The 25,855-nt window shown below is 40.1% G+C and overlaps 1 protein-coding gene across 3 annotated transcripts; it reads left to right on the top strand.

Annotated features, from left to right (window-relative positions):
* Nucleotides 1-6: 6 nt before the first annotated feature.
* LOC147161957 (AP2-associated protein kinase 1-like) lies at nucleotides 7-25,777 on the top strand. 3 transcript variants are annotated; one of them, XM_086096102.1, is made up of 21 exons: nucleotides 7-534; nucleotides 618-876; nucleotides 3,561-3,679; nucleotides 4,775-4,883; nucleotides 6,344-6,486; nucleotides 7,362-7,483; nucleotides 7,596-7,677; nucleotides 8,521-8,653; nucleotides 8,809-8,912; nucleotides 9,150-9,232; nucleotides 9,356-9,516; nucleotides 11,092-11,210; nucleotides 11,294-11,650; nucleotides 12,383-12,510; nucleotides 12,601-12,773; nucleotides 12,844-12,933; nucleotides 13,050-13,145; nucleotides 13,745-13,852; nucleotides 13,941-14,111; nucleotides 17,099-17,206; nucleotides 23,909-25,777. In XM_086096102.1, exons 2-21 carry the CDS (start codon nucleotides 714-716, stop codon nucleotides 24,433-24,435), a joined length of 3,096 nt encoding a protein of 1,031 aa, XP_085952228.1. In that variant the 5' UTR covers nucleotides 7-534; nucleotides 618-713; the 3' UTR covers nucleotides 24,436-25,777. The 3 variants fall into 3 exon arrangements, with proteins under 3 accessions (XP_085952228.1, XP_085952227.1, XP_085952229.1); XM_086096101.1 differs by having other exon boundaries at nucleotides 7-876; XM_086096103.1 differs by lacking the exon at nucleotides 23,909-25,777 and adding an exon at nucleotides 17,470-20,702 and having other exon boundaries at nucleotides 7-876.
* The last annotated feature ends 78 nt before the right edge of the window (nucleotides 25,778-25,855 follow it).

Here is a 25,855-nt window from a genome sequence, read left to right on the forward strand (position 1 = left end):
ACCCACAATCGCCTGCGCGCCGTGAACGGCAACAGCGATATCGTTGGCAGCCAGAGAACGCTGTGGTTGCAGAGATTAGAGCAGAAGGCTGACAAAAAACGGCCGCTCTTTACCCATTTTTAGGGACGTGTCACATTTTCAGCTTTATTCCAAACAGTGTGGTCGACAAGAGGCTGCCTCGCGCGTTATACAGGGTTAGCGAAGTAACAAAAATCAGTTTTCTCGTCAGCTGATGTGATTAAATGGCTACCCGTGCGGCTACGTGCCACCGAACGGCCGCACGGCTCTACTGAGGATGGGAATATTGGTGGAGCGAGGCTGTTTTCCATCGCACTGAAACCCCTCAACGTCAGAGGATAACCCGGATAACCTTAAACACGAAATGTCATAGCGCGCGAGGAGCTAGCATCTAGCTAGCCGCAACGAAAGATGGAAGAGAACACCGATGCTTTTGTCGGATAAAACGAGCTAAATAGGTGCAAAAGAGGAATTCGTGTACGTTACCCGGAGGATGCTACTATAGCCTCCCCGCTGGTGTGTAATTCACTTACATAACAGCTAGGCGCAACCGTGTTCGGCGTGCCAATTTTCATTTTGCCACCAAAATTTATGTTTAGGCGTCACTGATTTCCGTGTTTGGATGCTGCAAATAGAAGCAACGACAAAGCATCCCTTGTAAGCCACCAGTCCGGTATCCTGTCATTTTTGACGCTATGAGGAAGTTCTTCGATTCCCGTCGGGAGTTGGTCAGCTCCGGACCGGGTTCCGGAGGAGGTGGCAGCAGCTCCGGGTCCAGCCATGCCGGGGGGAACTTCATCGGGCGAGCCTTTGCTGTGGGCCGCCACCAAGTCACCGTGGAGGAGATCATAGCCGAAGGTGAATGGGGGCATTTGTTGTTAACTGTGTCGCGTGTTGTCACTGCGTGTTTACCAACGTTCACTGAGCCGCAGCACACATTTTACCTTCCAAAAATCACCATGCACGTCAATGTGCTGTCTGCAAAGATTGTGGATACATTTCCTGAACTAAGCTTTACAATCCTCGCTTGGACATTATTATTTAAGAAGTCGATCACCTCACTGCTTTCACAGCAACTGATAAGAGTATTAATCAACATTGAAAAATAGTGTAACACTTAAATGCAGTACGTCTCATGTCCCTCTCCCCTTTCATCTCCACTGAATCCTCCCCGACTGACACTGACCGCAGTGGTACTGCTCCTGGCAAGAACAGATGAAAGGTTCGATACCGGTGCGAACCCCCGAATAATAAGCGATAACACTAGTACGTTTGACACATGCAATTTCAATTTCACCCCCCCCCCAAAAAAAACCAGTGACAGATAAAAAATAAATAAATAAATGAGTATAGCATTTTCTAATTGCATGAAATGAATGGGAATTTTCTATTCTTCTCACATCTAATTTCTAGTTTCTGATCATAAATTAGTCACAAGAGGTCGGTAGAAACTGGTATCAGCCACTTCGAGAGTATCGATAACTTGAAATATATCTGTCTCTATACTCGCCCATCACTAGTTAAAACCTTTGTCATTTTAACAAAAAAACTGTTTACTTCTTACCTTCTCTGCTCCCATGGGATAACTCTCCTTCATTTTGCTCACAAGGGGGACACTCCAAATAATCATTATAGATTAAGCATTTTGATGTGTTTTAAGCATGTGACTAGAATATAATAAAACAATTGTTTTAAGTGAAATAAAACAATTGTTTTAAGTGAAATAAAACAATTGTTTTAAGTGAAATAAAACAATCATTTTATATTCTATGTGTGGAGGGCCCCAGGCAATGGAAGGTCTGCCCCTGTAACGGATATAATGGTCTGGTTGCGATTTATGCACACATTTATATGGTGTGAAATTTTGGTCTGCTTACGGTCATTGGAAATAAATTGTTCTATTGTGTCAATGGCAACAGGTGGATAGACAGGATTTTTTTTCACCTCTTTGTAGCCTTTCATTTGGTATCAGTTGTAGTATTCCAAGGACATTACCCAGCAAACATAGCTAGGAACTCACTAGAGATATCATTTAAGTACACCTGCAAAATTTGATGGGCATTTTACTCTTGGTTTAGTGCAGGGCGGGGTTTGCAACCTGCACTAAACCACACCCATCTTAAAAGATTTGTATGTTGATGTTTGTCCTGTGTAGGGTGGAGTTAGGGGTGAGCATGTGTGACTCACAGTCAGGAGATCTGGGTTGGAATCTCCATTGGAACCACATCTGTGTGGATTTCCCCTTGTGCTTTCTGACGGTATCCCGGCTTTTTCTCACGTGTCCCTAGATATAAATGTTTATGTGTATGGTTGTTTGTCTTAATGTGCCCTGCGATTGATTGGCTGTCGAGCCCAGCAGACTTTGGGCAGGAGGTACGGTATACGGTATACCTAGACTAGCTACCAGCATGCAAACGCAACCACAAGCCTAGATTCATACCCAGAAGTGCAAACTATTACCTCACTGTGTTGAGCAATTATAATAGTTCCTCTGAGGTTTTTAGAAATTGCAGTGTGGGCTGGATCAAATGTTTTGAGGGAACCGTAGCTTCCCCACCCTTGCTATATTCGATTGCCTCAAAACGGACTTCCTATAGTCCTCCCTTTGAGGCAAATGACCCAAGAAGCAAGCTCCATCATCGATTGCGAAAAAGAAACTCAATTAAAAACTGACTAGCGAGATAATTTCATTTTGTGTGACTGAGGTGGGAGGATAAGACAACATAAAATCCACTTTGCCTGCTCATGAGATTAAAGACGGTATAAACATCTATTTTCCATGAAAACTGCATTCCCTGCGCACTCATAAAATGTAGGGAGAGGCAATACGGGAGCTGTATGAAAAATATCACTGTACCAAATTAAAGCTGGTTTTGATTGGTAATGTTAAGACTAATCTGTAATTGTGTTGTTGTTTTTTTGGCATTTTCACTGCAGTACTTTATAAATGAGATAATTAAAATCAGTTTTAAAGAGTATTGGACTGTCAATAAAGTCATATTTGATAGAGTGACATATTTTTACAAATGCTCTTGTGCTGCAACCCATCCAAGGCATCTCTTATAGCTGAGGTTCACGACACATGTAGTCCTTGAAATGCAACCATCATTACCGACATTAAAATACATTCGTTTTGTATATGTGGCTAAATTTGCTTTACTTTTGGCTCCATGGGTATCTCATGCAGTTTTAATGCACCCCACTGTCGTATAATTCAGCGTTGCACGGCAAGGTAAACACGTAACATCAGCCTGAAATGGAAGACGAGCTATCCGGACCGAACTGTGCAAAGTGAATTTGTGGTCTGAGCTGCAGCAGATGGTAAGGCCGCCATGTAGGCCTCTACTGTATATCAACCCTGCAGCTAAGACATGACTAATGCATAACACTGTAAGGGCCTCGACCATTTGTTATTTGTCCTGACCATTTCATTGAGCATATTTGAAAGCGGTTTGTATGCCGTGATCAAAATCTGTTAAATGGAGCGTACAGTTGACACGCATCGAAATGAACAGCCAGTATTATTGTGTGTGTCTTAACAGGCGGCTTTGCAATCGTGTTCCTTGTGAAAACAAACCAGGGCGTGCGCTGCGCCCTGAAGAGGATGTACGTCAACAATGAGTACGACCTGCAGGTGTGCAAGTGTGAGATTCAAATAATGGTGAGTGGATGAAAATTTAAACGCCTGCCTCCTGTCGCTCATGCGTGTTGCTTTGTTTTTGCATGGAACAACAACAACAAGCTACCACCTTTTCCTAATGTTGTGTTTATTTACTTGGCTGCAGAGAAAACTGAGCATCTAATATAATAGATGGTATGATGTTTATTGGGGAGAGGTGTTTATTTTTACAAATACATGTTTGTAAATTTTGCTATGTGTGTACTTCCCTTCCGTGGGCCTCTTATATTGTTTTTTTTTTTTCTGGGTCAGTGTAAAATGTTCTGCTGCTTTTTCCCAGACTTCACATCAACTTCAGCTTTATAGGTGCCATGTCTGTCTGTCTGTGTCATATTGACGGTGGTCAGATATATCTGACAGGCCATAATTTGGGGAGCGACGATTTAGTAGGTCACGGTGTCGAATCTGTCGATAACAGAAAATCAAAAATTCCTTTGAAATGTCACAGATGGACAATGTTCTGTTCAAACATGCTGAATTCTGTCAACTACACACGCATACGCACACATAAACAGATGCCTGTGTGTTTATTCAACTGCTTGGTAGTATGCTCTTGTTGTTTTCTCAGTCTTGTCTCCGTTCTGGAGCTTTTCTCTCTCTTGACATTTTTTACAATCATGCAAATTTTGACATGACTGTTCTCTTGTCACTCATTGAGCTGAGAAACACGACACCAAATGGAATGTTGAGTTTGAGGTAACTGTCAGACACGTTTGATCTGCTGAACTCCACCCTCCAGTGTTTTCTTTAAAAACCAACATTGACTTGAATTTCCACTCGGCAATTTTGTCTTAACAGTCTGTCTAATTCCTTTTCTACACTCATTGTAACACTCTCTTATTATACTTGGTCCACTCCACGCACACACACATACAATATAGACTGCTGTAGCTGCATTTTATAATAAAGTAACTTGTACACAGCTCTGTAAGCATTCTGTAAATAGCCTTGAAATCCACTCTCACTCCTTGCTTTCAAACATTCTTGTTGGCCAGTCTCATAATTGCCATGTCTCGCACAAACTTCCTGTGGGGTTATGATGCTCTTTTTGTGTCTCGCCTTTTTGCGGCGCTGCAGAAAGACCTCGTGGGCCACAAGAATATTGTGGGTTATCTGGATTCCAGCATCACAGCCATGGGGTCAAGGGACGTGTGGGAGGTCTTTATACTGATGGACTACTGCAAGGGTGAGTGTTCTCAAGGAAAGTGGGTGTGGCTGTAATTGTGTAACTGTTTCCGTTTTGTGACATTTCAATTCAATTCAAAATTTGTATTTCATTCTTTAAAAATGACTACGATATTGATATGATAAAATTATATTTCAAATGACTATAAAACAAGAAGAAGCAGCCTTCTGCGGGTCTTTAACTTTTTTTTTAAAGGTCATTAAATGGCAAAAATTATGGCCATATGGCCAATAAATAATATAATGTTGAGTCATTAAAAAATTAAATTGTTCATGCTTTATTTTACATAATGCCTTCTTAAAATAATCGCCTAAGCCATTGTTTTCAGATTTTTCAGGAAACACAAAAAATTAACCATTTTCATCATGAGGAGATGATTTGGGCAAAATAATGTTTTTTTGCAAAAAAATATTAAAAAAAAATATTAATTAGTTATTTACAATGAACAAAATGGCCTGGGGTCTGCAAGTTTATACCAATACCAATTGCTCTGAATTTGAAAAAGAAAAATGTACTGTTCCTATCACCAATGTCCAACATTAAACACTAAGGCCACCTAGTGGCAGGAAATTACCTCAACACAAATCTATGAGTCAATGTTTCTCACTGCTTTTAACCATAACTATTAACTGTAGCTTCATGAATTACTTACCATAAAATTACTGTATCAATGAACTAAAAGATACTATTTGTATTTGGTAACTATATTTTTCCACTTTTGTCAGTTAACAAGAGCATGGAAAAACTTGAAATAAGCATTTTATTGTACATTTAAAATAGATAAAACATGCAATTAAGATTAATCACGAGTAAACTACTGTATGGAAGTCATGCGATTAATTAGGATTAAAAATTGTAATCGACTGCCATCCCTAATATATAAACTGTGTATACAATACAACGTTGGCATTAAATTAGTTTTAAGTTTAGATTGCATTAAAAAGCATTCGCAGCTCCCTCTCCTGCTAGGCCAGTGCATAGTCTGACTTTTGTTACTATGATGACAAGAGGCCGAGCTTGGCTACTTTTTGAGCCTCATGTCTAAAAAATGTGAGTGTGTGACATTGCATCCAAATAGTGTTTAAAAAAGAAGAAGTCAACCTCTACTTTGTGCAAATTTACCTATTGCGGGGCTGTCTTGGAACGTGCCACTAGCGAAAAGTGAGGGAGCACTGACTGTACTACTACAGTTACCTACTGTGCTTTCATCCACTTGAATGAATGAAAGAATCCAGAATCTGTCCTTAACCATATATTTCTGCAGTCGTTTGGTCTGAAACAGCGGTTTTGTCAGAAGGTGCCCGGGGAACCTAATGAAGCATGAAGAAGATATTTTTATCAACATGACCCACATGAACACGCTTTTAAATCGCCATGGAGATTAATCTTTTGTTTTATATATATATATATATATATACATATATATATGCTGTTGCATCCTGCATGTGATTATTTTGCAGGTGGCCAGGTTGTTAATTTGATGAATCAAAGGCTGCAGACGGGCTTCACAGAGGCGGAGGTGCTTCAGATCTTCTGCGACACCTGTGACGCCGTGTCTCGACTGCACCAGCGCAAGACACCTATCGTCCACAGAGACCTCAAGGTGACACATTCAGAACAAAATGGTCGTAAAAGGTCTAAAACCTGCTAGTTTTTCTTGCATTTTCATTTTCGCAAAGACCGATTTAAATGTAGTTGTCTCCATGTGAGGAGGGGTGTCAGGCAATAATTTTTTTTAATCATAATTAATCGCATGACTTCAATAGTTGACTCTTGATTCATCGTACATTTTTTATCTGTTCTAAATGTACAATAAATTCACATTCCTAAGTTTTCATACTCTTGGTAACATAAAAGTGGAAAAAACTTAAGCTAATAGAAATATGGCTGCACCTTTTAGTCATTGATACAGTAATTTCATGGTAATTCATAAAATGTAGTTGAAATTAAAAAAGCTGTACGTATCTGTAAAAAACAAGTGTGATATTGATTTGTGTTTAGGTCATTTTTCTGCCGCTAGATGGCTTAATTGCATTTGTAAGACATTGGTGACAGCTCAGTGCATTTTTCTTATCATATTAAGAGCTATCTAATCTTTAACATGAAGTAACTTGTGAAATTCGGCAGATTTTTTAAATTGTCAAATACAACTTGACCCCAGTCTCCACAAATATATGCATTATTATTAAATTCATTACTACAAAATTTTGACGTGGACTGTGTTGCGACTGGAATTGCCCCAATACAGGCTTTCCAAGGGGCGGTCATTAATCCTGCGTTGAAAAAAATTGGCTGCGTTAAGGAACTTCAAATTAACTAAAAATGAACACATTAATTTTGACACCACTAGTTGAGATTTTTTTTTTGTGTCTCAATTCATTATGTAAAGTGCCAGAGAAGGTCAATCACTGTACCACTTACAACTTTTCACGGTTGCCTGGAAGTGTGTATGTCAAGTTTCATCTCTTATGTGTGTAGGTTGAGAACATTCTCCTGCACGACAAAGGTCATTACGTGCTCTGTGACTTTGGCAGCGCCACTAACAAGTCCTTGAGTCCACAAACCGAAGGTGTGGCAGCTGTGGAGGAAGAGATTAAAAAGTGAGTGTGTTTCTTATTATTTTTGGGTCTCGAAATTGGACTTAATGTGACATAGAAGCACCATTTTATGTCCTTTTATGTTCACTTAATTTTTTTTCCTGTTTTCTCTCAGGTACACCACTTTGTCATATCGTGCACCTGAGATGGTGAACCTCTACAACAACAAGATCATCACCACCAAAGCGGATATCTGGGTAAGTAAACTAGGATAGCAAGGATTGTTGTGACAAGTGATGATAATTTTGAAAAGCGAAGACAAACCTGAAGCTTCCCACACATACACACCAATTTTCACTTTCCAATTGGCTATCGTTCTTTTTCACCTTATATCAGGAAAGTCAGTGGCTAAGCCAAGATCTGTGTTAACCACATGCACAAATTTTTGCAATCAGTGACATTAAACAGACTTAACATTTCCGATTGTCGGGTCCGACCGTGCTGGGAAAAATATAAAATATTTGACACACCACACACAGTTTAATCAGTACTGAATAATGTTTTAGCGGCATCCAACAATCGGGCTTTTGCTGACTGATGGGAAAATAAAAAACATATCTGTTTGTGTGTACACCACTTGAGATGCTTAGTTACTTCATTTCCTCTATGAAAGATTGCCCTGGTTGCATTGTGTCACTCTTAAGGGAGCCATGCATTCGAAGCAGCCACGGTATAATCTATTTTTAGACATCTATGCAATTGGACCTGGAATTTCTCCCTTCTGGACACCCAAGGGCGAGTTCCCGAGTAGCTTCACTTATTAAACGCAGAGGCTTTCTGTTTTCTGCTGCCATAGTTAAATTAAACATGGCAGCCAACATTTCTGTCAACATTAATGAATTTATTGATGTGCAACTAATACAGATTTTGCAGTGAGTTTAAATGAGTGCGATAGATAACACACACTGAATATATTTAACAAGCTAACAAACAGATCCTTGGTGTGATGGGCTGTGTTACGATGATGTTTTGATCGCTCCTCTCATCTGGGTTTGGTGTTTCTGGTGTGACGGGGAAATGCATGTGGTGTTCTTCTTCAGGCGCTGGGCTGTTTGCTCTACAAGTTGTGCTTCTTCACTCTGCCCTTTGGTGAAAGCCAGGTGGCCATTTGCGATGGCAGTTTCACCATTCCAGACAACTCCCGCTACTCTTACGATCTCCACTGCCTCATTCGTTAGTTCCTCTTAACACTTTTATTATTAAACTGTTTTGCAAATGGTGCTCTCACAAAGGCGTGCATGACTCAGTAGCTCTGATCTTTTTTTGTTGTCTTTTTCTTTTCTTTTTTTAAAGTCTGACCCTCCAAGCTCTGTGTCGTGTTTTTGCAGGCTACATGCTGGAGCCTGACCCAGACAAAAGGCCAGATATCTACCAGGTGTCCTACTTTGCCTTTAAACTGGCACAGCGGACTTGTCCCGTTCAGAATGTGAAGGTCTGTTAGGATTTTGCTTTTCATTCTGTCATCCATGATTGATTTTATTCACATGCTTTTTACTGAGCATGACGCACTAAAGCAGATAATTCAGATACATTATGAAAAGGCACCAATCAATCCACATAACATTTTGCACCCTGAGTAAGCTTTCAACTGGCTGCATTGCTTTTTTTGTCCTGCTTTGCTGCTATTGACAAAGTAAATAAAGATTTCCTTCTCCCCCCCCACATCCAGAATTCCTCAATTCCTTCCAAACTTCCTGAGCCAATCAAAGCGAGCGAAGCTGCTGCAGCCAAGAAGAATCAGGCCAAGCCGAGGTAAATCTCACCTCCTTGGATTACCATTTAAGATGTGCTAATATTTGTAATGGACACTGAATTCATATTTATAAGGTCTCTGTCATGTTATACAAGTAGGCTAACAACCATCTTTGTCACCAGACTGACAGACCCGATCCCAACCACCGAAACTTCCATCACCCCTCGCCAGAGGCCCAAAGCGGCTCATACTCAGGCCGCTGCCGGCATCCTTCCGATTCAGCCCGCTGCCCTTACCCCTCGCAAGCGGGCTAATCTCCCCGGTGGGGCAGCTCAGCCTGTTGGTAAGTGGCATAACGCCTCCTTTTTTTTTTTTTGTCCTAATTGTCACTGAGTGCTGGATTAAGGATGTGTGCCGAGACTGCAGTGCCTCTAGTTCATTGTGTGCCATTCTAAATCACTTTAAGTTATTTCAAGGGTTTAGCATCATGACATAGTGACATAATTCAGATTATGTCCCCCCATGAGTCCCAGTTCCAATGTACTCGAATGTCATTGTTGCGGTAGCAGAAAAAAATTAATGGGGGAGTTCGATACCACTTTTTTTTTTTTTTTCAAACCGAGTATAAGCACTCAACTCTTAAGTAGTCACCGTTACCAAGTAGTGATACCACTAGTACTTTTGATACACAAACACCACCCACCAAAAACAATGACAGGTAATTTTAAAGAAAGACATACAGTATATCTCAATATAGCTTTTTTTCTTGAAAATTGCCTGAAATTATTGGCAATTTTTTTTACTCTAATTTCCTGATTTAGAAAAAAAAAGAAGAAATCCATAAGAGAGTATCGGCCACTGTCGCGAGTACCGACACCCAGAAATAAAAAACTGATGAAGATAGCTGGTATTGGTTCTCGCCCATCCTTAACTCATTCAAACCCAAAAACGTATAAATACGTATTTAATATATAAATAAGTTTTTAATACTTTGTCCTTCCCTCCCAAAAATGTGTTTACACGTTTTTTTTAATGCATACAGAAGGCTTTGATGGAGCTTCTGACATAAAGAGGTGGCTTAAATCAATGTTAATTGTTTACAAAAAACGGCCCGCGGGTGGCAAAAGAGTATAAGAGATCAGCCAGGGCCATGTTGCAACAATCTCTTTTTGCCAGTGTTTTCACCAAGAATGTGAATGTCGATGAAATATTCTAATGCTAAATGCTGCAAAACGGAAACGGATACAAATATATATATTTTTTCCTGATGAAAGAAGAGACTCTAATCTTTCTTTTGGTAGGTTCCATGTTTCAACAGCGTAAACAAAAAAAACATCATTTATTGATGTTAAACCCAAACCATGGCAGAAGCAACTAAAGATTGAGCCATTATATAGGGAGACTATTGTTGACCAGAGGTTGCCTACTACGTCTGTTGTTGTTGCTCTATATTGGCATTTAAAAATTGACTGTGCAGATGAGTAAATAGAAAAAGACACTCCCAAGAAAAGAAGGTAAATGGGAAATTGAAATTGATGCTTAAGACATACAGTGTAAATTCATCTTAAAGCACTTCTATTTCTCTGCATCTGTCTAAAGTGGCATACACCTTTTTAGATGTGAGAAACCTCAACACATGACAAGGAAAAAATGGGGTGTATTGATACAGCTTTTAAGATTACTTGTGTACCCTCCTAGATGACAAACACAGACAACAATATTTGCATCCAGACTGCTGGGGAAAAAGCAAAGAAGAAAGAGCAGAAGAAGAAGTAAAAGCAACTAGGCTAATTATTAGCTTATCTGCCAACTTAATTGCAGTTGCAGACAATTTTTTTACGGTGGCCAATGACATATCTGAAACATACGTTTTTTCCTAAATCTTTTGCCAACATGCAAATGTCCATGTTGTGCCCAGGAGTCAGCTTGGACCTCTCGCAGCCAGCGGCGGCCCTGCAGTCACAGAAGACACAGAGTGCTTTGCCTCTCATCCAGTCACAAAACAACTCCAGTCCGGCTGCAGTAGCACAGAAGCAGGTACATACAGAAGGGGGGCCTTGGGTTAGGTGTTTCAGTGGTGATTCACGTAAAGCACTTTAATTTGCCTTTGTGCTGTGCAGCCAGCTTCGGCAGCAGAAGTTCCGGCCGCAGCTGCCGTAGTGGCACCTGTTTCCAAGGCAGATGTCCAACTGCAAGCCCAAGCACAGCCGTCCGCAGCCCAGCAAACTGCACCGCCTCCGTCCGCGGCCAGCGCCACCTCACAGCAGGCGGCGCCCTCTCCGTCCAGCCCGGCTGCGCCTCAGCGTCCCGCCCGACGCAAGCTGCCCGTCCAGGCTCAGATGCCCGCAGCTCAGCCGCCGCCCAACAAATCAGTCGCCGGTCAATCAGCGGACGAGCAACTGCAGCAAACGAGTCAGCCGTCGGTCATCCAGGCTCAGTCGGCCGCCACAGAAGTCATGGAAAAAGCAGCTGAGATGGTAAGCAATATATTTAACTATAAGTTACATTTTTTATGAGAGCACTTTGAGCCTGATTTACTACGATACAATTGAATGAAACTAATTCAGCATGTGCACTGCGGTGCCTCAGAAAGACCACACTTCTCAGGTCTATAACCAATTACTACGAATTATTATTTGGGGTGAGCAAGCGTGCGAGCAGGAGCTAGCGAGAGTAGTGCGCAAGAGTAGCTGGCAAGAACTAGCTGGAGTGGCTAACAAGTGGCTAGCAGAGGGAGACAAACGGTGGGACCCAGCGACGAAACATGTCAGCCTTCTCTAAGACGAGGGGCGACCTATGTAATATAAGTAGCAATTACTCGACCTACAATTATATTTTTTTAAAGACATTTTTTGCAAATTATTGGAAAAAAAAATCCAAAAATTAATGAATTATTAGTTCACCACTAGATACATAAATACCGGTACTACAAACTATCACTCAAAAAAAAAAAAAAAAATAAAATAAATAAAACAGATGGACAACATTTTTTTTTTCCTGGTGTTTCAAAAATGTTTACACTAGTCAAAAATATACATTTAACTTCTTAGGAAGGGAAAATAAAAATGTTCCTTATGCTCTATCCTCACTGCAATAATAGCCATCGTTATGCACACAGCCTTGCAGACGCGGCATTTAAAGCCACAAAAAAAAAAATACATTTAAACGTAATGAATGTAGTGAATGAGTGTATGTCTCTCTCAACTCAGACTCCTCCTGCTTCCCCAAAGACAACGGAGGTGCAAAGCCACAAACGTGTACCAAGTGACGTCACAATAAGCACCACCAATGGAGGGAATGAAGACTCCCCACAGGCAGCAGAGGAAAACATCATCCAGTAAGTTAGTCATTTCAAATCCTGAAACTGAATGAGATCAAATTCCCTCAGTCGCTTGTTTCAACCAGATGATTTGTGTTCTGTCTCTAGACCTCAAGTTGGCTCCATTAAGCCTCATGGCGATCTTGTCCAAGACCAAAACAAAGTCCCTGCCTCCAGTGGCCACACCACTGCCCCGCCCACGTGGAACCCGTTCGATGACAATGACAGCTTCTCCAGCTTCACCACCGAGGAAGTCAAACCTAAGGATGCAAAGCCTTCCGGTAAAGCACGTGTGCTGACTTGAATGTGGCTTTCTTGATGCATTCAATTGGGAATGGTTGTGCTTTGCAGAGCCGCCCTCAGAGTGTGAAACGCCATGTGGAGAGCTGATACCAGGCTTGCAGACTTTAGATGGGGAAAATGCGGAACAAGACTCGCAAGGTACCCGTTTCATAGACACGTACAAATCAGTCCATAAAAATCAATTTGGCTCCAATTTAGTATTTGTTTATTTGTAAAATAAATATTTCCGGTCTGACATTGTTACTATGTCTTAGCTGAACGACCATCAACCAACGTTGACACTGATTCAGGAGCGTCACTGTTGCTCGTCCCAGATCCATTCCATACCCTTGAACTGTCCAATGCACCAGGTAACTGTGCTTTTTGGCTTAATTATACTTTTCTTGTAATTGGAATGTACTCCAATATTGTACTAATATTGTAACATTATTCAGAGTTATTAGAGGTGAAATATTTTAAGAAAGCCTCTTATGATGCAGTGTAAACTATAATAAGAGAGTTGACCCAAGCTGGTCACGTGATCGGAAATAGTGGCTTATCACATAATTCTCAGATGATCGGAAAAATATGGCTACCTTTTACAAGTGTGTGCTAAGCACTCAAGTTCTACTTCTGAAATGTTGCACTGTGTGAATCATTGACAATTTAAGAAGATCTTTATTTTGTTAGTGCAGTAAGTGGATTTTCTAATCCTTCTTTTTAAATTTATTTAAGACAGTATGTTTAAATGTAATTTGTTTTCATCATCATTTTGTTTCACCACTGATCTGCTATAAAATGATTGTATTTGTTTACTGGGATTGAACCACTGCTGCATAAAAATAATAAAAATAAAATAATTGAGACAATTTGGATACACTTTCTTTTTTTCCTTCTTAATGCATTGCTGAATTATCGGATCGGTCCAGTATGTTAAATGTTTCTTCTTGAATTTCTTGTCATTCCCCAGAAAAGCTTATTGAAGGACTAAAATCTCCAGACGTATCCTCACTCATGCTCCCCGACCTCCTCTCCTTGTCTGATCCTTTTGGCGGTTCTATGGAGGACTCTGCGAAAGGTAACCTTTGTTTAATCCATCCAGTCAGAAATATGAATTGATGACTCTTTGGCAAAAAACTGATGTGCGCGGTTCTGCCTTCACTCAGATCACATCACTGCAGACGCCTCTCTGCTGGGCTGTTCTCTGATCTCCGGTCCGTCCGCACCTCAGGCAGCCGCAAGCAGCGCCACATCCTCTGTGTCGTCCGCCTCCGCTACGTCTGCTTTGGATGAGTTTGCTCTGCTGTCTGGAGACTCTGCACAGCCCAAAACATCAGGTAGGCGTGTAAAATTCCCCTAGTGGGGTACTCAAGAGATTCCAGCTTTGAGAATAGGATACACGGATGACTAATCGCTATACAGTGGGACCTCCAAGTATAATTTAGGGTTCAGCCAATATTTTATACAAATTAAAAATTGCAAAAAAATAATAAATAAAACACAAGTGCCTTGTATATAGCTTTTTATGTTTTTGATGCTGTTGCACCAGTAGAACAGTAATGGTGAAGAGCAAAAGATAAGATAACCACTCGTGGTAAGCATCAGTAAACGTTGAGTAGTTATGGTTACTTTTCTTTAAAAATTTTAGTTATTTAAAGGGGAAGTCAACCCCAAAAGTATTTTTTTGACAACAATAGGTTCTATGCAGATATCACTAGTCTAAATATGGTATTTTTGTTAATATTGTGTTTGTGAAATATGAGTTAAGCAGCAAAATCCAGCAGTTTTATCAATATCAAAAGGCGGCCATTTTGCCACTTGCTGTTAAGTGAAAATGACATCACAGTTGCTCAGGTCGCTGGTAACAACCAATCACAGCTCCGCTTCACAAAACAGCTGAGCTTTTGATTGGTCGTTGCCTGAGCCAAGAGCAACTGTGATGTCATCTTTAGTCGACAGCAAGTGGCAAAATGGATAAAAATGACTAGATTTAGCTGCATAACTCATATTTCACAAATGTAATATGAATCAGAATGGCATGTTTAGACTAGTGACGTCACATATAACATATTATTGTCAAGAAATGTTTAAGGTTGACTTCCCCTTTAAAAAAAAAAAATGCTTACTACATTGCATGGATAATAAAGGTTTCATTTTGACAGTTTCAGCCTGAAACACGTTAGAATAATGAAGAATAGTGAAGTCAACCATAATGACAGTATAGATTGTGTAATAAGACTTTGGATGGGCCACTGTTTATATAATACTTGGTTTTCATTCAAACCTCAAAGGGACGCGTCAGTGTTACCTACGTTGAGAGAAAAAAAAACTCACGGAATCACATATCATCAGATAGGAGTCGGGCCTCGTCCAAATGTGAAAGGCAATCCCATCAGTATCCGTTATCTGCCAATGCAAGATACTGTGATTTGTTCTAATCAACACACCCAAGTCTGGCCAAGCAACACAAATGAACTCATCCGCTGTAAATCGAAACCACAGCGAAAGCATACGCCATTCAATATAATGTGAATATGCTACATTAGAGCTGTGTCCATCATTAAATAAGCAAAACATTTGCTGACTGAAGCCAGTGGAGTAATGTGGAGATTCGGGCCATTTAAATCAATGGGGTGGAAGAGTCAGCCCAGCCCAGGCAAACACTATTGTAGCGTATTCTAGTCGCATGTTTATTTTTCACCTATTATCCTTATTTGTAGTGTTTACTACATGGTGTTGATGCTTGTCGAGTTACTAATTTAGTTACTATTTTGGTTTCAAAAAGACATCTCAATGAGTCACTTGAAATATACATGAAAATAGGGCAGTTGGACCTGCGGAGTAAATGCAGCTAAAATGTCATTATTATAAGCTTTGAAATGTGGCGTGTGTCACACCAATTTGGAGGAAGAAGCAGAATCATCGGAGTGGCACAAGCGCAGCTGCCCTTTAGTCGTCGGACGGCTGAACGAAAGCGTTTGACCGTCGCTGTCTGAGGCGACTGTGAATCAGAGCAGAAGTGTCTGTCTGGCCACCTGCTGCGTGATGCTAAATCAATGTGCTGGAGGCGCTGTGGCATGGTGACGACTCATCAAGCCGCCTTTGTGTGCTCCTTCCTGCAGTCGCTGCTAATTTGAGATGGTGGCATGCGACCGTGGAAGGAGAGGTGCTAATTGCTGTTGGAAGCAAAAATAGCTATACACACCCGTCATTAATGATTGCGCAAATAGACAATCAATGCAAGCTGTTTTTTATGTGAGAATAAATGCCTAATTTTTGGCATTATCATTGGAGCAGTGATTCTCAACCATTGTTTATTTGCTTTGAAAAATGAGCCAATTCACGTTTATCTGTGGCCTATCACAGCTGGTTTCGGACAAGAGGCATGATACTTTGTCGAATGTAGGGATGTCACAATAACGACAACATAGTGAAATTGCGATATTAAAATTGCCATGTTGTCGTTGTCATGGGTACTAAATGCAGAACATGTGTTAGAAAGGCGAGGTTGTATTCCATCTGTGCATTTCTAGCACCCCCTTGCGGTTAGTTTATTAGTGCAGTTGAATTTTAATTTGTAATATTCTTGGCTGCCTATGTAATTAAGACCTATAATGGCCAGATGAAGGGAAAGTAACACATTTGAGTTCCTCCACTAATTGACTCGAGTCACAATGTGAGTGTGTATTAACAAGTAAGCGCCTCAATTGTAAGAGTTCTTAGTTATTGTAGGTCGTTTATGTACATTGAAGATAATGTTGCTTGTACTATTTGAACTATATGTAAGTATATTAAAATAAAATAAAACATTACCTTTCACCCGCTCCAGCCTGAACACAGCATTGTGAACTACATACACCATGATACTTTGCACTACTGAGCCAATAGGAGCACATGACAATAAAATGACTGGCCAAACCTATTTTTGTCCCTGCTGTTATGTACAAAACCACGATACAATATTGTGATTTTTTTTTCTTTTTTCAATATGATTTTTTTTTTTTTACACAATATTGTGAGTTTTTATAGTGTCATGAGAATTCTAAATAGATTTGTGAATAATGATTAAACTCAGCTATATTCTAATGCTAATTGGTGCAAAACGGAAACAGATAGAAATATACTTTATTTCCCTGATGAAAGAAAATACTTTAATCTTTCTTTTGGTAGGTTTCATGTTTTTATAGCAATAGAACACAATATTCTGTGGGCCTTGCAAAATCTGTCAAAATCCAGCAAAACAGCCGGCCGGGAGTGAAGGGGATTGTATTAGTGAAAATGGCTGGGAGTGAATAAGTTAATACCCTAACTAATTTTTCTGCAGATTCATCCCTCCTCATCTCAGACTTCGAGCCCCAGCAAAGCTGCACTGAGGCGGCCACAGAGGACGAGTTCGACCCCATCCCCGTGACCGGACGAAAGAACTCCCAAGGTACGTCCCTACAATAGTCGTTGAACCAAATACTGCAATTTGGAAGGATCACAGGAACCGCTGATAACCACTCACACACAGTAGTCGCTTAAGAAAGTAAAAAAAAAAAAAAAAAAGCATCAAGGCTCTAAAAAGCTCAATTCTGCTTTTTCTTTCCCTCTCCTCCATTCTCCATCCTTCACCCTCTGCCTTTCCCTCCCCAACTTGTTTGCTCGACTATCCCAACATCCCGCCCCGCCCTCCCCCGTGTCTCTTCCGGCCAGTTTCAGGAGGCCACTCGCGCAGTAACAGTGGCGGCTCTGAATCCAGCCTCCCCAGCTTGGCCCGCTCCCTTCTGCTGGTGGACCAGCTCATCGACTTGTAGGCCGTAACACCCCCCGCCCCCGACCCACCCACCCGCCGCCGCCGCCGCTGCCCGCTCCGTAGAAGCCGTAACACTGGATCCGAGTCATACCATAGCTCACTTACGGCTGCCATCTTCACTCTAGTGCGTGCGCCATCCCTCGCCATCCGCTCCTTTCCCATCGCAGCCCGGCCAGGCCTCTTTATTGGCTTCGCCCACTCACTGTTCTCGTTTTCCTCTCCATCTCCAATCTTCATTCTTTCTCAAGCTTAACCTTTGAATATTACATGATGTCGGATAGCGAAAACAATAGCTAGCTCATTGTCGTCGCGTACAATAAGCCTCGTGCTAAGTGGTCGTAGTTCATTGTGCACAAGTGAATTTGTCGTTGTTTGCCTTGATCTGATTCCCCTTCCGCCCTGTTTTATTTGCACATTTTACGAGCTTCAAAATCATATTTTCAAAAAGGCATACATATCCATTACAAGAGATGGAAATGTAGAGTTTTCCTTCCCCCCTATTGATGAATGAATGATATGAAACCACCTTAGTTCCACAAAGGAGAAGCAATAAAAGTGTTCTATGATCAAAAAACAACATTTGAGCTCAAGTCTTCACAAACGAGCCTTGTTTTGCACCTTAGCTTGTCCGTCAAGCATCCAGACAAAAATAAAAATACAAAAATAAAAATCACACCTTCTTTATCACTTTTCAAAGCTTTCGATCTGCAGCTTTGTAATGGCAGCTGTCACTCGAACCCGGCACCAACTCACCCCGCTTGGGAGATAATATGTAATTGAGCTTTTGTCATAGTTTCCTCCCCAATTCATAAACATGAAAACGACATCACAGTTTTTAGGAAAATTAATAAAACTACACGATTTCAGGGTTTTGTGTGATGAAATAATAGGGCCCCACAAGAAAAAGAGGAAAATTATGAGGAAAAAGTTGTACTATTACAACTTTAGTTTTGTAGACTTTTTCCGGTAATATAACAGTTATTTACAAATTCAGAAATGTTTTTGGTAATATGAGGAATAACTTAATTCTACTTAAAAATATATTACAAATTTATTCTACCACAAATGGTCTTGTTCTAAAAATAATTTCATATTTTTTTAATTTATATTGTGACTTTTTTTTAAATTACGACTTTATCCTATTAAAATGAGTGCTTTCCCCATAATGTAACAAATGTATTCTCGTCTATTACAACTTTTCTCTCTTCTCAAATTAAGAGGTTTAAGATTCTAGTTACAAATTCTTTTTTCTTACATTTATAATTTTATTCTCCTAACAAACCTTGACAAACCTCCTAACCTTGACATATTGATTACAAAATTACAGATTATGACTTTTTCCAGAAATATTATGACTTAATCATGTCATATTTTGGCTTTTCTTTTTTTATTCGTAGTTTATTCTCATAATATTTCAACTTTCAATGAAACTACAATTCTCACAGAATTACATTTTGATAATAAGAAATAAATAAAATAAATACATAAAATGTATGATATTGACATTTTGCTTGAGTTAGTTATTTTTATAAACGTAAGATGTAATTTCAGTTAGTTTTCTTTTTAATTTTAAAGCATTTTCATTTCTATTTTATATCGTTGACAAAATAAAACTACATTTGGAGAAACATTTTTGTTAACTACAATAACCTTGGTATTACAAGTTTATGTTTGTTAAAAAAAAACTTGATATTGAAACCATAATCTTGTAATAGTTAAATTTTTGTCATAATGTTTTAACCTTATTTGTTATTTCCTTTTCTTTGTGGCCCTAAAATCCATTTGCACACGTTAAACGATCTCATGAAAATAGCAATTTATTCCTATGAAATATGAGTTGTGCGCGGGCTATTGAAGAGTTTACCCTTAAAGTTGCTTCTAAATTAGCCATAGCCACATATCCTGCATTTGTAAATTTACTGTGAAAACAAAACAAATATCAACCTTTTCCTCGTGCCATCAAATGATATGTGAACTACAGTGGAAATTTTGAATAATAAAAAAAAAAAAGGCTATAAAACAAAGTCCCTATATTCTATGATTGTTATCTTTGGTTTTGAGGTAAGCAATAGATAGCTAGAGAGTTGTCAATGACAACGCAGCTCATCTAATAGCGGTTAGCAGTGTGCCATATCAATTAGAAGACGCATGTTTCTGCTTATGCACTAATCGATGAATAGTGATAGAACAGTAGCGCATAAATAGAGCAGCGATTAATATCCAGCAGATTTTCTTTGGCCAAATCTCCTGAGGATTTGGTAGGAAGTCATACGAAAAGGTCAGCACTGTATGTTTATGACTTGACACATTTTACAGGACATTCTAAAAATGTTGTATTTGGTCACAAAAACTAAAAAGATTCACCATAATTTCCAGTATTTTTAATCCATAGGTTCCCTTATTTTGTAATCAAGTATATAATCCCCCTTCTGCCAACATAGGATAAAAACGCCATTTTGACTGCTTTGTGGCATTTTTAAAGAGATGAGGTAATTTACTAATGTCCCCACTAGGTTAAACTACTACACTGTAAATGCACATTCCTCAAGATGTCAGGTGTTATATATGCCACTTGTCTGCAGACATGTGTTTTTCATATTGTATATTTGATTTAAAGACAAATTTTGCCATGTTTCTACCCTGACCTTTTTTTACCCTTGTGGTGACTGGGTTAGAGTTGCAAATTGAACCATCTGCGTGTACCCTTTAAATAATAGTCAATCTAATCACAACAAAATGAATGGATTTGAGTTGGAAATACAGTGGCCGACTTTTCGTACAAAATCCTACCAAATGCTCACGAGGAGAAGCCGGACATTTCTTCTCATCCATTCCCATTTCCGTTAAGTCATTCAACACATTCTGACTTTCCTCCCCATTAGTGTATATACAGTCAACCTCTCCCCATGTACATAATGAAGTCACTGTCATATAGCTTTACTGTTGATATATACATATATGATATATATGACTTTGTTTCCTGTCCATAAATGTTAATATGAATAGAGTGTTAGAGAATGAATGTAAGAAATGAATATTGGTCTTAAAAATATCTAGAATGACATTTATCCATCAGATAATATTGAAAGATTATATGAATATTTCATTCCTCTTTGTGGACTGTTTGTGTGTGTGTGTGTGTGGGAGGGAGGGAGGGAGGGAGGAGCGGTGTTTTTGTGTTTCTCGGATGAAATGTTAGCTGTGGGAATCCTGTTGAATCCCCGCTCCTCATCTTATGTACAAAGCGTTTTCGTGTGTTTACATGGACTGATATGAAGGACTATATTTTTATTCCAAAAAAAAAGTTCTCTTGCCAGTAGGGTCTTTTTTTTGTGTTCGTCCTGTTTCATTTTCTCTGCCGGACCAGACCGCTTGGAGGACGGGAAAAAAAAGTATGCTTTTGTGCAAAGTTTACTTTCGCTTTATCAATTTGAGTTGTTTTGGAAAAGCATGGCAGTGTCATTGGGTGTTTGTGTTGGTGTCCAATGTTGGTGTGTGTGTGTGTGTGTGTATGAATGTGTGTGAGGTCCAGTACTTGTGTTGTTGTTTGCTGCAAATATAGCGAGGCTTACGCTCTCCTCAAAGCACAGTTTTGTCTCGGGTGGAAAGCTGAGAAAAATGCTGACTTTGTTGGTCAAAATGCACTTTGGGGTAGAAAATGTCTGCTAGGAAAAAGGAGCATTGTATTGGTTGAAACCAAGGGTGGGGAAACTAATAATGGCCGCCATGACAATTCTGAAAACATATTAAAGCCTCAAGCAGCAATTACCTTCAGTGCTGTCTTAACGACGACTTAAAATTTTCCTATTGATTATTTTATTGGTTAATCATTTGCAGACGTTCACAATTTAATGTGCTGGTACCAAATTCCCTCGTCTCACTTCATTTAAGTATAAACCCAGGAATTAGAATTTTGAGATGTTTTAGTGGCTCTACTCATGATCGGCATGGTGACCAAATTCCATGATGCTACCAAAGGCTAATTTTCACTTGTATGAACACACCTGCAAAATTGGGTAAAAATTGTGAAAGCCTTCAAAATGCAGATTTATTTGGGGCGGGGCTAATGGTAATCCAAAACGTTTTTCTACCGATGTTTTTAATTAGTTTTTTAAATTTCATTGTAGGCCTGTTGAAATTCTCTCACGGGCCATGCATGGCTGTAGTTTCCCCACACCGATTGATTGCACTACATGGACAAAAGTAATGGGACGATCTGCTGCACAGGAATCAGGGGCTTGTTTAGTAATTATGTTTGCTAATTGTCGCTCTCTTCCTGAATCAAGTCTACACATGTATGTACAGGATAGAAGATGGACTAGTCCATTGCATGAGAAGGGAGGGGGGGGAAGTCAAAACGATCATGATAGATTTAAACTTTTTGATGTGCATTTAAGAGTGTGAATTAAGGCTAAAACAATGATTGCTTTAAAGACAACTTTAATCCGTTTTTATGAGGCACTTGGGGCCCCTGGGAATCTCAGGGGCCCCCCGGCCATTGCCTGTATTCGCTTGCTGGTGAGTCCATTCCTGACTTGAAGTCAAAAATAGGAGAAACTGTAGTTAGTCTCTTTATGGCCCTCGTTCAATCAAGCCAAACTTGTTCCCACCAATTTGGATGTGTACAATTGTACACAATGTCTCAGTACATTTGTCCATAAAGTGTATTTGCTGAGTAACCATTTACCTGTTTAAAAAAAAAAAACTCTATTTGACAAATGTATTTAAAGTATGTGTCCCCCCAAGTTGTTCAATCCAAACAGCATAGACTTGTTAGTTGGCCTCCATTTTGTCAAGAGTCGTTTGCAGTTTGAACCTATGCAACTCCCGAGCTTGGCGCTAAAAGCACGCAGGCGACAAGCAGGCAGTGCGACCCACGTCCAAGAAGAAAGCCCGTCTGAAATATCAGCTGATGTTTTGCTCAAACCTCCTTGCTTGTGTTCATGGTCCACAAACCCGCATCAGTCAGAGCTGTGCTATCTTTTCTTGTGCTCCTTCTATTTTTGTGACATCATTCGAAAGAGATGGCCAAATAAAATGCAAATGTGAACGTCAGTGTGCAGGCTGGTGATTAACACTCAATGTATTTTTTTATGGCAATGTTTTGCTACACTAAAATGAAAAAAAAGATTAAAAATGTTTAATCGTAATTAATCACTACTTTAATAGTTCACTCGCGATTAATCACACATTTTATATCTGTTCTAAATGTACAATAAAATATTTTAAGTTTTCATCCTCTTGTTAACATAAAAGTGGAAGAAAAAAAAGTTAAACTAATAGAAATATGGCTGCATCTTTTAGTCATTGTTACAAGAAAGGAGGGGGAGACTAGACCGGGCAAAGTGTTGAAATTAAAAAAGCTGTACTTATCTGTTAAAAAAACAAGTGTGATATTGATTTGTGTTGAGGTAATTTTTCTGCCACTAGATGGCATAATTGCATTCATAAGACATTGGTGACAGCTCAGTGCATTTTTCTTTTCATATTAAGATTTATCTCATTTTAACATGAAATAAATTCTGCACATTTTTAAAATTGTCAAATACAACTTGACCCCAGTCTCCACAAATATTTGCATTATTATAGAATTTATTACTGTTAATTTTGCGTTAAAAAAATTGTGGCGTTCAAGGAACTTTAAATTAACTCAAAAATGAAACCCTTAACGTTCTACACAACAAAGAACTTCATTGGTGGCTGGGTGGGGAGGGGTGGGGGGTCTTCATGCTGGTACAAGTAAGAGTTATGTCTTTAAAAAGTTCATTGAATAATGTCTGTTCGAATACTTTTGCTCACTTGAAAAGTGGGTGTCTTCAAACAAAAGGTGCTTAGTAAAATGAAAAAAATCAAACACCATCCATCCATCCATTTTCTGTACCGCTTGTCCTCACAAGGGTCGCGGGGTTGCTGGAGCCTATCCCAGCTGGCTTCGGGCAGTAGGCGGGGTACACCCTGTACTGGTTGCCAGCCAATCGCAGGGTTGCCAGCCAATCGCAGAATCGCAAATCAAACACAAATATTGTTTAACTTCATTTGCAGAAAATGAAAAATGTTTAAATAAATGTTGTACCTTGGCTCAAATAAATGTTGGGAAACACTGGTTTAATGCACTAATCGACATTTATTTTATCCAGAGAGCTGACACTTTGTAATCAGGTAAGAACATCAAAGTCTCTTAAAGTGACAGTCCTCTTCAAAAAAATGTATGTGTCCATTTTTATTTTATGTTTCTGTTTTTTTGTTTTGAATCATCATTCCATCCGTCTTTCTTCGATGTGAAGTGAAAAGTTGCCAACTCTTCAGCTCACCTGTCTATTACTGTATTTCCGCACGCAGACCAGCAGGTGGCGCTGTCCAGCAACTCGCAAGAAGACGGAGGTGGGACGGTGGCGTCTGTGCAGGTCGTCAAGGAGACGCAGGAGAAAACCGGTGAATGTGTGACTCCCTCAATCGCGTGCAGCCTCGCAGCAAAACCTGCCACCTCGCAAGATCAGCCCCCCGGCAGCCCCCCCACCCCCGACATCTTCCTGCTGGCCCCTTTCAAAACCAAAACAACAACAGCGAGCAGCGCCTTCTTGTTCCCCGAACCACCCGAGTCGCCGCCCGACGTTTTCCTCCAGGCGCCGTTCGGCAAGAGGAGGGAGCGCGCGCAGGCCGGCCGTCGGCACCCCCCGGCTCGCCCCACGCCGCTGCCCCAGCAGCCGGTGGTCGTGCACCGCGTGGTGTCCCGGGTGGGCCGGCAGGCCGCCGTGGGCTCGGTGGCCGTGGGGCCGCTGCACTCTTGGACCATCGGGGGGCGGAGTTTGGGCGACCCCTTTAGTGCGGCGCCGTTTCCACCCAAGTGCTTCCAACACAGACCTTGATTAGACAGTTATTAGATTTTGGACAAAAATGCTGCACTGGAATTAGGGGTTGCTTGTTTAGTTTTTGGCAAAATGTTTGTGCAGATTCTCAAACTTTTTCCTACTAAATTTGTACCAAAGTACCAATAAGTGTTAAACTAATTCCCACTATTTCAAAATCACATTGGCCAAGAATGTAAAAACATACGAGGAAGATGAAAAGTAGCAACAAACACAGACAGACAGAATGGGAAGCCTGGCGGTTCACTAATGAGCGCCCCGAGTTTCAAAAAGGTAAAAAATAAAACATAAGTGGAAGGGGGGGGGGGGACAAGGCCCTAGCTGTGCTCCTTTAAATAAATATTGCATTAGTGGAATATGAGTTAAGTAGCATAATCCAGCAGTTTTTTATCAATATCAGAAGGTGGCCATTTTGCCACTTGATGTCGAGTGAAAATGACATCACAGTTGCTCAGGTCGCTGGTAACCAATCAGAGCTCAGCTTTACAAAACAGGTGAGCTAGGATTGGTCGTTGCCTGATACCTGAGCAACTGTGATGTCATCTTCAGCAAGTGGCAAAATGGCCGCTCCCTGAGATGGATAAAAACGGCTGGATTTTGCTGCATAACTCATATTCTGCAAATGTAATGTTAATCAGAATGTCATGTTTAGACTAGTGAGCTCACGTATAACATTATTGTCAAGAAATATTTAAGGTCTACTTCCCCTTTAAAAAGTATCAATTTGTGCGTGATTTAAATGCTCAACTTCCGAGATTTCATTTTGCTACTAAATGAAGTGTTACAATTTTGGGAGTTTAACCGCAGTATTTACGAGGCAAAGATGCTTTTCACTAACGAAGCTCACTACCTCGTCGTCCGCAACATTTCACTACTATAGCCGGAAGTGACATATTATTGTACTGTATAAGCAAATGTTACTGTATAAATGCCACCTAAGGGTGCGTATGGACGGTAGAGTTTTGCTTTAAAAGATGCACATGCCTAAAGTATTTTTATTTTTAGTTGTGGCCTTGAGTCTTGCACCAAAGAAAGTCGTCAACTTAAACGCTTAAGAGAGGTTAAAGCACTGCTTACAGTTTTTTTTTACTTTTTTTGAGTCGTGCAAATGACGCAAACTGGAAATTCTTCAATGATTTCAGGCTCATTATAGCTGCTTTACAATTGTTTGACTTGACCTCCTGGTACAACCAATGTAACATATCAAGTCTTTGACAAGGTAATAATGTACTAAAGTTATATAATGATGTGTTTTGTTTATGCAATGCCTGCGTAGGACGGAGTTTCTCAAGTGACCGTTCCACTTTGTATTCTATTAAAAGGGACATTTTTTTTCAACACACCCAAGCTTCCAATGTCAGTCTGTTATTCTGATGTTAGGTATCCAAGTTTCCTCGTTGGGGGGGGGGGGGGGGGGGTG

This window comes from Leptonotus elevatus, chromosome 15 (genome assembly GCF_054856555.1).
Source record: "Leptonotus elevatus isolate MCC_2025b chromosome 15, RoL_Lele_1.0, whole genome shotgun sequence".
NCBI classification, from domain to species: domain Eukaryota; kingdom Metazoa; phylum Chordata; class Actinopteri; order Syngnathiformes; family Syngnathidae; genus Leptonotus; species Leptonotus elevatus.

What these genes read in the sequence shown, in the direction of transcription:
- LOC147161957 (XM_086096101.1), top strand. Translation starts at nt 714, where the DNA reads ATGAGGAAGTTCTTCGATTCCCGTCGGGAGTTGGTCAGCTCCGGACCG. An exon ending in GTGGAGGAAGAGATTAAAAA is followed by an intron (nt 7,484 to 7,595) that starts GTGAGTGTGTTT and finishes GTTTTCTCTCAG; the next exon opens with GTACACCACTTTGTCATATC. An exon ending in TGCGGAACAAGACTCGCAAG is followed by an intron (nt 12,934 to 13,049) that starts GTACCCGTTTCA and finishes ACTATGTCTTAG; the next exon opens with CTGAACGACCATCAACCAAC.